Source organism: Cyprinodon tularosa, unplaced genomic scaffold (genome assembly GCF_016077235.1).
Source record: "Cyprinodon tularosa strain WSP-4 unplaced genomic scaffold, ASM1607723v1 ctg342, whole genome shotgun sequence".
Lineage (NCBI taxonomy): Eukaryota > Metazoa > Chordata > Actinopteri > Cyprinodontiformes > Cyprinodontidae > Cyprinodon > Cyprinodon tularosa.
The window spans coordinates 95224-107860 of NW_024039055.1; the positions used below are offsets into that span (position 1 = coordinate 95224).

The 12637-nt window shown below is 39.1% G+C and overlaps 1 protein-coding gene across 6 annotated transcripts in view; it reads left to right on the forward strand.

Annotated features, from left to right (window-relative positions):
• Positions 1-12637, forward strand: part of kif26ba (kinesin family member 26Ba) — a 90697-nt gene that overhangs the window by 65349 nt on the left and 12711 nt on the right. For 3 of the 6 annotated variants that reach the window (XM_038294622.1, XM_038294626.1, XM_038294627.1), the window contains 9 exons: positions 2954-3125; positions 4494-4832; positions 6323-6487; positions 6881-6998; positions 7086-7293; positions 7394-7495; positions 7692-7819; positions 9568-9747; positions 9851-10167. In XM_038294622.1, the coding sequence (XP_038150550.1) occupies positions 2954-3125; positions 4494-4832; positions 6323-6487; positions 6881-6998; positions 7086-7293; positions 7394-7495; positions 7692-7819; positions 9568-9747; positions 9851-10167 (1729 nt within the window). The remainder of the gene's footprint in view (positions 1-2953; positions 3126-4493; positions 4833-6322; positions 6488-6880; positions 6999-7085; positions 7294-7393; positions 7496-7691; positions 7820-9567; positions 9748-9850; positions 10168-12637) is intronic. The other 3 variants (XM_038294624.1, XM_038294625.1, XM_038294623.1) reach the window with 3 other exon arrangements.

Sequence of the window (12637 nt, forward strand, 5' to 3'; positions counted from 1 at the left end):
CAAGCATACAGTCAGAGTTACAATGATGGCAGTATAGACATGATTAAAATGGTTCAGTCAAACCTCAGACGCAAGTACAAAACATTAGAGATGCTCTTCATTTACTCTATCTTAGCCTGAGCTGGTTTTTAAACAACAGTGGTCCAAAATAAAAAACTAAAGAAAAAAGACCAGGGCCCATATTCACATAGGATCCTAAACCCAGAAGTAGCTTTTAGCGGCATCATTTTAGGAAAGATCTTATCTAATCCTGAAGTGATCAAATGTTGAAAGTATAAGAATGACTTTTAGCAAGGTTAATGATGTCCTAACCAGCGAAGATGGAGGAAAGAGAAAAAGCAGTATGTATTTATGTTATTAATGTGGAAATCACATTAACTTAATCATAGACATGGGGGGCATTAACTAGTTTTAGTGATCAGACATGTTATAGGGGTGTCTGAAGTGACATAATTTTATTGATAATTTAATAGGTAAAATGTTGAGTAATTATGAATAAAAAGTGAAAACATCTATAAAAAATACAGTGCAGAGGAACTTCAATGTTGTAAAATACTCTACAAATGTTTTTTTAGTAATTTGGTACCCAAATGTTGCAGGAAAATATATACATAAATAGACTTATAAAATAAAGTACATTGAGATACAATTTAGAAGATGTGAAAGAGGTTTCAAAGTATGTGCTGTATTGTACATGATGATAATAGTATCCATAGAATAAACATCTATCTAGAAATCTGCAGTGTCACTTACTTCCAAGGCTGGTACTGAAAAGGAGAGGAAAGCAGGGAGAAAAAATCTGCATCTTCTTGCCATGACCAGTTTACCATAAAAAAACAGCCAGTGCTCCTTTCTTCAGCTCAGTTTTCTCCACTGGTTTTTTCGATTTCATGTTGGTAATTTTTCCAAATTAAACCTTTTTATACAAGCAAAAAAAAAAAGTAAATGTTTTTTTGTTAAGTTCTCATTAATATATCAAATAGATGCAGCGAGTAAACATAACAACAAACAAATTAAAATAATGAGAATGTGTAAAAACATTTTTATGCTGTGGGACAATTTAATTTAGCTACATGGCATCACCATGTCACACATTCAAAATCCAGTTGGAATTATATGAGAGGTCAATTTCTCTACATTGATTAGTAGGAGCAAAGTTTGTTGTTTGTTTCTTGTGTTAATGAAGAACAGAGTCACACCAACAATTCGGTTGAGTCTTTACTAAGAGCTGGTCTTAGCAACTATTAGGATCACTCTTAAGCTGGGACTCCTTTTTTTGTAGTTTAAAATATGAGCTCTCTGAGAGGATTCTGAGTCTTTGTGAATGAGGGCCTGAAAATGTATCTGCAGTGGAAGATGGCTCTAGAAATATGAACTCTGGGAGCATGTCTTACACGTTTCCCATTTTTATTTATACATTTATTCATTTAAATGATCAATTTCCATACCTCAACAATTGTAAAGTATATATATATATACCTCTTCTCTAGTTATACATCTATTAAGGAGCACCACCGCAGGTCATCCATCCCTGCTGCCATCAGACTTTACAATGCGACACTATAACGGCAATAACTTGTGCAATAACTTGTGCAATATCTAATGTGCAATTACCATTTAATACCCTGTGCAATAACCTGTTTTTATACCCAGTGCAATAGCTATATATCTAAATATATATATATGTGTGTGTGTGTGTGTGTGTGTGTGTGTGTGTGTGTGTGTGTGTGTGTGTGTGTGTGTGTGTGTGTGTGTGTGTGTGTGTGTGTGTGTGTGTGTGTGTGTGTGTGTGTGTGTGGAAGCACTGTATAAAACTGTATATACCCTCTTGGGGTGTAAGTCACACCAATCATGGCGATTCGATTCAGTATCAATTTTCTGCCCCAGCAATTTTATTGTTTTTGATACTCAAGAATACACCACGATTCGATACATTTATTGGTTGATTTTTTTTTTTTTTACGTTACAAGCTAGATACCATTTGAAATGTGAAATAAATCATTGAAAGTCGTAATATCGTTATGGAATTTATTTGAGAAACAACAGCAAATAACAGAAATAGCAAAGTTGTACTCGACCTAGGCCTATGAAAACCTCATTCAATGAAAAATAATAAAGCCCTTTTATACATTCTGAAAGGCCTTGCATCAAAAAATACTGCAAGTGGAAAGAGGGTAGTGGCTAAAGGAAGCGAGGTAGGAGGGCAAAATTGGTTTAGCACCACCGCAGCATGGGAGTCAGAATTACGTCCAGGAGCAAATGGAAAAAAAATAGATCGGAGGAAAAAAAACAACATGAATAGATACTCTTGCAGACGTGTCGATGCATCGGATCTTCGGCTGTTGGATTGATGCATTGATAAAAAACAATTATTATTTACACCCCTAATACCCTCATCCACCTTTTCCTCCTCTTTGCACCTCTTTTTCTTTTTGACTATTGAGCCAGTGTAACGGGTAAATTTCTCCACTGTGAGATCCATAAAGTCAATCAATCAATACAGACGACTCAGCAAGCTTTTATATTAACGTCACATTTTCCAGACTGCACCTATAATGCTCACTCACCAACACCAGATAAATTGACACCTTGAGGTTTGGGAATTGCATGAGACCTAATTAACATGTGGTAAGAGAAGAGGAAATCAAACTGACAAACTTTTAATTTCCAGGCAACACATCTTTCCACTAATCCAATGACTCTATAGAATTGCTTTGATCTGTCATTTAAAATCCGAATAAAAAATACATGGACATGTGTGGGTATAAAGCAACCTGTGAAAAAGTTGAAGAGGTCTGAATACTTTTACAAGGTACTGTGTGTACGTAGTTCAGTTTGAATTTGCTGTTAATGTCAGAAGAACAAGGACCCCTGCTTCATTCATTATGTCGTACACATATATGAATTTCAAACCTGTCTTCACTGCTCACATCTCATCTATACATGTAACCAGGGACAGCAAGCTGACCATGTTGCTAAGGGAGTCGCTAGGCAACATGAACTGCAGGACCACCATGATTGCTCACATCTCCGCCTCACCCAGAGATTTCTCAGAAACCCTCTCCACCATCCAGATTGCCTCACGCGTCCTCCGCATGAAAAAGAAGAAAACTAAAGTAACTGTGGTAAGTTTGCTTCTTAAAATATAGAGATTTTTCTTCTGAGAAGAAAAAAACTGAGACTTGAACATGGGCTATTAATGTCTCGCTATTTTTCAACCATAATTTTATTTTGAAAAGTACTTGTAGCACTATATCACCTTGTTCAACTAAAATTCAGTAAAGTTGTCAGTCAAAAATCTGCTCTGAATTATACCCTTAGCTACTGTACTGCAGATTGCATGTTTTACGCTCAGACATTCCTGAGGGGAACTATGTTTCTAAAGCTATGTTTCTAAAGAAGTCTTTTAAAAACATAATGTTCATGTTACGTTAAAATGGATGTAGTTTAATACATTGTTTATTTATGTACAACTGCTCTTTTAGTAGCTGTTAAGCAGAGAACAAAATGTTAATATCTAAAGGCCAAAAACCACTGAAAACAAGATTTCAGATGCAAGATCTTTCCAGTAGATGGACCTGATCTTTAATCTTTTTAGGAGGCTTAATTTATTGATTAATCTATTTACTGTATGTGCATATATTCTAAAATGAGCTAAACAGATTAACTTTTTTAGTATCATGTGTTTTGTAATTCTCAATCAAATCTCCATGTTATTATTACTGCTATCATATGCAAAAATATTAATACAGCTTTATTTTGTTAGACGAATATGTCACATATGCTGTTTTATTTGCCAGGTTTGTGCACACAAAGAACTAATTTATTTACACTTCACTCCCATTGAGGACATGTCAGATATGAATATATAAAAAGAATATATCATGAAAAAAGATAACATTTCATTTAAAAGCAAAATTATATTAATCAAACTACCACTTTTAAATTAATGTTAAATTTGTTAGTTTTTTATGGATAAAAAATTTATTAAACATGTTTGTCGTTAAGAAATATTGATGTGAAGGTTATAGCGGGAACGAGAAAACCCAGCTGACTTTGAGCCTCATAAGCTAATTAAAGCTGCTTAGTTTGACCAGTTTACTGTTTCTTTTATGGACAGACGTGCTCACTATCGCAATTGTTTGTTTTTTAACCTATATAACTTAGAAAGGAAATGATATGGATGGTTGCCCTCCTGTCTTTTTTTTTTTCCAATAAGATTTGATACAAGAACTTTGGCTTTTTCTAGGTGAGAGTAACGGTTAGTGTCAGGTTAGTGGTGCCACAGGTTGTGCCACAGTTTGAAATCTAGAAAATGTAAGGTACACAGCAATTGTAGTTTTTAAAGTTACTTTGCAACAAGATACGGGTCTGAAGCTGCTTCGGGAGCCTTTTTCTTTATTAAGATTTAGGGCTCTTGCAAGTTCAGTGAAGAGGACAATGAAAAACAAATGTAAAAGATTTTAACTCTCTTTATCACCATCTTTTTGCAGCAATATACATCAAGCTCCTCTGGAGGAGAAAGCTCCTGTGAGGAGGGTCGCATGCGTCGTCCAACCCACCTACGACCTTTCCATCACCGTGGTGACACTGACTCTGAATTGCCACTGCTAAGACTATCCAGTGACCCTGACGAGTACTCGAGCAGCGAGCAGTCTTGTGACACTGTTATCTACGTGGGCCCAAATGGGGCGCCTGTGTCCGACAGAGAGCTGACAGACAACGAGGGACCTCCAGAGGTTGTGCCGATTGTCCCAGCTTTGCTCCGAGGGAAAACGCCTGAGCACCATCAAACACATGGTCAAGGTCAAACAGCTGGAGTCCAGAACAAGGTCAGAGGATTATACAGCTTAAACTAGAACTATATGTACTCTCTAAAACAGATACGTTTATAAAAGAATTTACATATTCAATTTTTCTGTTTTCGGTTAGTAAGGATTATCTAAATTATTTTTACATGCTAAATGCCAGGTGGAGAAAAATTTATACAAATTTTGGAAAAATGTGTTTGATTTGGTTGATTGTTTTTAAAGGTCAGATGTCAGCATACATTAACCCTTTAAAGCCCGATCCAAGAATAAAACAAAACAGAAAATTACTTTTTTTTTGGTTTGAAGTCCTTATTTGGCCTTTTAACAAAATATGTAAAAAGAAAAAATAGAAATACATTTTTGATATTAATAATTTATTACTATGCAATAAGTCAAGATTATTTTTTGTGTAGTCTTCTGCCCTCTGTTATCAGGTATATCTGATTGTGTACAATAGGATTTTGAGCAAAGTTTTTACCATTAAATTATGCAAAAGGTGTCAGACGCAAAACATTTCAGAAACCGTATGTATCAAATATGATACATTTGGCATTACAGGGTTAAGGTTATTCTTCCATTTGGGAAATCCTAGATTATAATTTCATGCCTTATGATTGGTTTAAGGACAATTTTTTTGTCAATGGAGATACAGTTTGATTTATCTACCTTAAAAGCACGGCCACCTTCAGTGACATCATGGAAAAATATTGAAACATTTTATGCAAATCATGCACAGAACCCCAATGCATGAGCAAAAGACACAAAGATTCTGGCAGAAGCTGGTAACAGAGAGATGTCATGCACCAATTGGCTGCCAGCAGCTCAACAAGGAACAATCCACTACCCCAAAAGCAAATATCAGATTCAAGCTTGTCAGTGCACTTATTGACAAGGGGTATGATGAAATTAAAGTTCATGTACATTTGGAACAATCATTTTGAAAAATCTGTCAGAGTTGAAAAGGTGAGTGAAAGTTCTGCATCATGCAAACCTGACTCAGTTGCAGCAGTTATGTCAGGAGGAGTGGGCCAAATTTGTAAAAAAATAAAATAAACCAGTGGTTCCCAAACTTCTTTTGCTGGGCCCCAATATGGGTTACCAGAACACTTCTGGACCCCACTAAATTAATCCAACCTACCTTTTAAAAAGTTAAATCGTTAAGATTAAAGCGCAGTAGATGATATTTTAAAGTTAAAGAAACAACAAAGCCTACATTTTCCTTTAAACTGCAAGAAAACATCCTTTAAAATGTAATAATTTTAAATTAAACTATGTAGCAGATTTTACCATTGCTATCAATACATAAAAAATTTGCAAAAGGGATCATGTATTCAATTTATCTCTTAAAGGTTCCCTATGTGGCCAAAACGATTGTCATTAATACCAAAAATATCTGTTGCCAACTGCATACACATTAGAGTTATAATAACTATCTGCATCAAGGAACGTATATGATTTAAAGAGGGACTGTAAGATTCATATCTCTATTGTCTCTGTTCCTATACTTAAAGTCTCAGATAGACGAACAGTCCGGCGGCCCAGCCCAACCACAGCCATCTCAGTCTCTGGTAGGTCAACCGTTGGCCCCTGTCCCAGAGGAAGGAGCTGAATGTCTCAAATGCAACACTTTTGCTGAGCTGCAGGAGAGACTGGACTGCATTGACGGCAGTGAAGAGGTGACAATCACTATATACTGTCTGTATATTACCAAAGGTTAAAATACAATCTTGGTTATATTTTAACTTACTGAACATCGATCCAAGCAGGGCATTTTTTCTTAAATTGTTAGAGATTTTCTGATCGTAAATACGTTATGTTATGTTTTTACCATCAAAAAGATTTTCTTGTCCTACCAAGGTAGGCTCGCCAAGTCTCATTTTTTTCTACGTTTTTTTTTTTTTTTTTTTTTAAGTTGAATGCTTCATTTACTCAAAATTGGATTCTTTATTCAAATCAGGTTCTATGTTTATTTAGACATAGTCATCAAAAAACATCTTGGATAATATCCTAAAAGAAGGGTAGGTTTATTTATTTATTTATTAAAGAGGTTACCCTTCCCATTTCTGCAGGTGGCAAAATTTCCTTTTGAAGAGGTTCAAACGAGCAAACCAGGTGCCAAACTAGAGCCATGTCCTTCCTCATGTACTCCTGGCTCTGTAGAAGGGCTGGAAACAGAGGCCAAAATAGGTATTTCATAAGTAGTTTAAATTATTAACTCCTCAAAGTGTTTTATCACCTGGCATGTTCAAAAACAATGGTTCTCCTTTTTCTCAGCAGCAGCCTCTAGGAGAAGAAGCAATGACCAGCAGCTTCAGGAGATCAAGGAGGTGGTGGAGGAGGCAGAACTGGCCCAGACAATGATCCACAGCTTAGCTCAGGCCACCGGCTCCCCATTGGTCACCAGTTCAAGGAGCATTACTGGAAGCAGTAACATCTCCCCCAACCCCTTACACAGAGCCAAGAGCTCTCAGCTACATAACAGGTGAGGACTAGCATTGTGATTTCCAGCTTTATATGCTGACATTAAGATGTTTTTAGCCATTCTTTGCTGAATATTTGACACAAACTGTCACTTTTCACAGCTGTGAAAATGTAAATGTAGTCGGTAATACTGAGGTGAAGGGTCGTCCTCTAGGATCACCACGCTTGGGCATCGCAAGCCTGACAAAAACTTCAGACTACAGGTGAAGCATGCTTAAAATTCAAACAATACCTTAATTACATTCAGCATTCCCTTTGCTGTGATAATCTTTTATTATCACAGCAATATATATATATATATATATATATATATATATATATATATATATATATATATATATATATATATATATATATAGGAAGAGAAAAAAATTTTTGTAATTATTTTTCCCTTCCCAGGCCTCCATCTTCCCCATCACAGCGATGTAAGGTGTACACTCAGAAGGGTGTGACTCCAGCAACACCCTCAGTGTCCTCACACACCCTAGCTCAGGATGGCCAGGCTACCGATGCTTTGACCTCTGACAGTAATTATTTTTCTGTTAAATAAAATCTATTTTTGACAAATACAGGTGCTGGTCATAAAATTAGAATATCATGAAAAAGTAGATTGATTTCAGTAATTCCATTTAAAAAGTGAAACTTGTATATTATATTCATACATTACATACAAACTCATATATTTCAGATGTTTATTTTGTTTAATTTTGATGATTACAAATGACAACAAATGAAAATCTCAAATTCATCATATCAGAAAATTAGAATATTACTGAAGACCAATAAAAACAAAGGATTTATAGAAATGTTGGCCAACTGAAAAGTATGAACATGAAAAGTATGAGCATGTACAGCACTCAGTATTTAGTTGGGCCTCCTTTGGCCTGTATTACTGCAGCAATGCGGCGTGGCATGGAGTCGATCAGTCTGTGGCACTGCTCAGGTGTTATGATAGCCCAGGTTGCTCTAATAGTGGCTTTTAGCTCTTCTGAATTGTTGGGTCTGGTGTATTGCATCTTCTTCTTCACAATACCCCATAGATTTTCTATGGGGTTAAGGTCAGGAGAGTTTGCTGGCCAATTAAGAACAGGGATACCATGGTCCTTCAACCAGGTACTGGTAGCTTTGGCACTGTGTGCAGGTGCCAAGTCCTGTTGGAAAATGAAATCTGCATCTCCAAAAAGTTGGTCAGCTGCAGGAAGCATGAAGTGCTCTAAAACTTCCTGGTATGTGGCTGCGTTGACCCTGGACCTCAGAAAACACAATGGACCAACACCAGCAGATGACATGGCACCCCAAACCATCACTGACTGTGGAAACTTTACACTGGACTTCAAGCAACGTGGATGAAGTGCCTCTCTTCTTTTCCTCCAGACTCTGGGACCTTGATTTCCAAAGGAAATGCAAAATTTACTTTCATCAGAGAACATGACTTTGGACCACTCACCAGCAGTCCAGTCCTGTTTCTCTTTAGACGCTTCTGACGCTGTCTGTGGTTCAAGAGTGGCTTGACACAAGGAATGCGACAGCAGAAACCCATGTCTTTCATACGTCTGTGTGTGGTGGTTCTTGAAGCACTCACTCCAGCTGCAGTCCACTCTTTGTGAATCTCCCCCACATTTTTGAATGGGTTTTGTTTCACAATCCTCTCCAGGGTGCGGTTATCTCTCTTGCTTGTACACTTTTTTCGACCACATCTTTTCCTTCCCTTCGCCTCTCTATTAATGTGCTTGGACACTGAGCTCTGTGAACAGCCAGCCTCTTTAGCGATGACCTTTTGTGTCTTGCCCTCCTTGTGCAAGGTGTCGATGGTCGTCTTTTGGACAACTGTCAAGTCAGCAGTCTTCCCCATGATTGTGTAGCCTATAGAACTAGACTGAAAGACCATTTAAAGGCTTTTGCAGGTGGTTTGAGTTAATTAGCTGATTAGAGTGTGGCACCAGGGGCCATCAATTTTGAACCTTTTCACAATATTCTAATTTTCTGATATGATGAATTTGAGATTTTCATTTGTTGTCATTTGTAATCATCAAAATTAAACAAAATAAACATCTGAAATATATGAGTTTGTATGTAATGTATGAATATAATATACAAGTTTCACTTTTTAAATGGAATTACTGAAATCAATCTACTTTTTCATGATATTCTAATTTTATGACCAGCACCTGTATATGCACTATCTGTCTAAGTTCTCAAATCATAGCATGTTTGCATATTGAAACTAAGAAACAGATTTCATTGCACTGCTCACTGCGTTCCTCTGACTCTGCAGACAGTTTGGCTGCAGACAGTGGCCGCTCCTCCACAGAGTCCGTGCTTTCCAGGACCTCTCCTGCAGGCATGAGCCCACAAGTCCGAGAGCCAACTGCTTCCCTCTCTGCCAGCCTTGGCTCAGCTGAAACACTCTGTGATGACGACGTCCCACCGATACCTCTAGATTTGCAGAAGGATGGTAATTAAAAATATAAATGAACATTAAAAACATGAGTGACTGACATGTATACCTCTAAGTTATAGCAGCATAAACATACTTGTTTTTTCTTTTTCTTCCAAACCCTCCTCAGCAGCAGCATCTTCCGTAACACAAAGTGGGCAACAGCTGCCTGGAGATGATGCAGTTGTGTACACAGCAGCCTGCAGAGATGAAGATGAGGTTATCAGAAATCTTGTTGAAGACAGAAGCTTGGTCTGTCGTCCAGTGAGCATCATAAGCTTTAACAGCGGCTGTGGCTCCGAAGCTGCCCACGCTGTAGAAGCCCAGCCCCATGACCCCAGATGTGATGCTGCTTTTGATGGAGACATAGAACATTACCACTTGTCCTCAGGTCTCACAACAAACACAGGAGTTACGGAAGTGGTTGCAATGGCAGAGGTTGGTGGCACATTTTGGTATCTATATTTAGATGTGTTCTGATGCAGATTCACTGTGCTACTATTTTTATTCCACATTTGATCACACTAGAATGGATTACAGTGTAACCCTAGGCTCACACCGACTCCCGTCCTACCGTTGCGGTGCGGTGGGTGCGGCGCCGCAGTGATTCCAAGTCATTAAAAAGACGTAAACCTCTCTCACCGGCTGCTGAGCTGTCCGGCTGCGGTTACCGAGACACTCCGGCACTGCAGAAATTTCCGCAAGAAAGCTATCCTTGCGGCGTGCCGGAGCCCTCCGCAACAAGCTCTCGCAAATATCCTTATTTGGGCTGTGTTATCGCGCGAAGTTACGTGAACTCAATTGAACTTCTGTTCTCGCGAGTTAAATCTCCGGACCTGTTGCCAGAGCCGCAGAGCGGCACAGCACCTTAGTCAAAAGGGTGGTGTGAGAGGGGGTGTGCGGGAGTTGCGGTCTCCGTGGGCTTGGTAACCGCACCGGAGCCAGTGTGAGCAAGGGGTCAGTCATCAGGAATTTGTATAATACACCAGCACATAATTTTGAAGTTGAATGCAACGTATACATCACTACTTCCTTCAAAGTAGTTGTAGTTCAAAGTTAAAATCTAATCTTAGAAATTAACATGGTGTCTGCCTTAAAGAATAAAAACCAGTTAGTTCCACATTAGAGGAGCCTGATAACTAAAAAATCTTCCTCCCATTTCACTTTTGGAAACTCTAAAACCTATTAAAAAAACTATTTTCATAGCAAGGTGTTTTCTTAGAAAAAGTGGGGAAAATTAGTTATCTGATGTATGATGGTGCTTGATTTTTTTAAGGCTTTTGTTGAGAGAAGAAGAAATGCAGATTCAATTCTTAATTTAAAGCAATTCTGTGTCACCTTCAGCCACTGTGGGGGTTGACCTGTAATTTCCAGGTTTAGCGCCCCTGAAGGCTACTGGGAATACTATACAGTCTCCCTGGTCATACAGATTTAGAAATCATGAAGTTACATGTAAAGATAAGGCCACATTTAACCCTCTAGATGAACCCTTAATTGAACCACTACCTTAACAAAAATCTTGGCATGCAACATTGCCTGGTACAGTGGACTCTGGACCCCACCACAGAGCCAGTTCTGGGTTTGGGTTTCGTCAGTGAGCGCCTGGTGGTATTACCTTGCTGGGGGAAGGCAGCCTGAGCTTTTGTGGGAAGTGGAGCGATATCAGCTAAAATTAGTCTGGCTTGCCTCCACACACAACCAGGGCTCTGGGACTCGAGAGTCATACTCTCTTCTACTCTGAAGTGGCCCACAGAGAGACAGAGTAGACCTCTCCATTATCCAGCTCAGCCCTCTTGTGTTGGAGTTTACCAGGTTGGATGAGAGAGTCGCATCCCTTCGCCTTCAGGTAGTCTCTTATTGTTTCATACCAGGCCTTCTTAGCATCTTTGGGGAGGGTGTTTTTTAGCGCCCCTCGCAGGGATTCCATCATTCTACTGGGAGAATTTAGCACCCATGTGGGAAACGACAGTGACGACTGGATGTCACCGTGAGGGTGGTGGTTTGTTGAGGACCCAAATGCAGAGATTAGGGAGGCGGAGATTAGTTCTTGTAGGTTTAATCAAAATCCCAAAGGCAACAGAAGCAAAGTCCAAAAACAAAATACTAAAGACTGGGTTAATCATTAGCTGATATGGAGCAGATGTGGATGACAGTGACTAGAAGGGATCAAGGGCAAAGGAGACAGGCACAAGGAGGCAACAGAGTGTAACGAAAGACTTCTTAGATATACCGGTAACACAAAATGGAAAATAAACCAAACATCAACAAAACAGACTTACTTAGATAATAAAAACTTAAAAATCAAACTCCAAAAGAGGAAAACCATAAAACTGGAGTGGTGTGATCACGAGGAACGGACCCCAGCTCTGAACCTGATTGGTATTTCATTATTGACACTCTCTGCCACTCATGGATTATCCATAATGAACACCATGTTTGAGCAGAAGCATGTCCATCGATTCACCTGGCACCAGGACACCCTAGGCCAGAGGGCTTTTGACCTTCGTCAGGTTAAGAGAGGGGTGGAGGGGATGAGCTTTCCACCAACCTTCACCTGGTGGTGAGCAAGATACCCTGGAAGAGGAGGAAGCCGGAAAGACTCGGCAGGCCCAAACGAGTAGTGAGGGTCTGCTGGAGACATCTGGTGAAACCCTCAGTCAGGGATGTGTTCAACTCCCACCCCCGGGAAGGTGGATACATGTTCATGGGCCATGTCCTCTGCCTCCATTGTTGATGCCACTGCCCATAGTCATGGCCATAAGATCTGCAGTGCCTGTCGTGGCGAAAATCCCCGAACCTAGTGGTAAACACCGGCAGTAAGGGATGCTGTCAGGTAGCATCAAGGATTCTTATCAAGCACGGCTGGCTTGATAGGAATATCCATGAAATCTGGATCGAGACTGTAAGA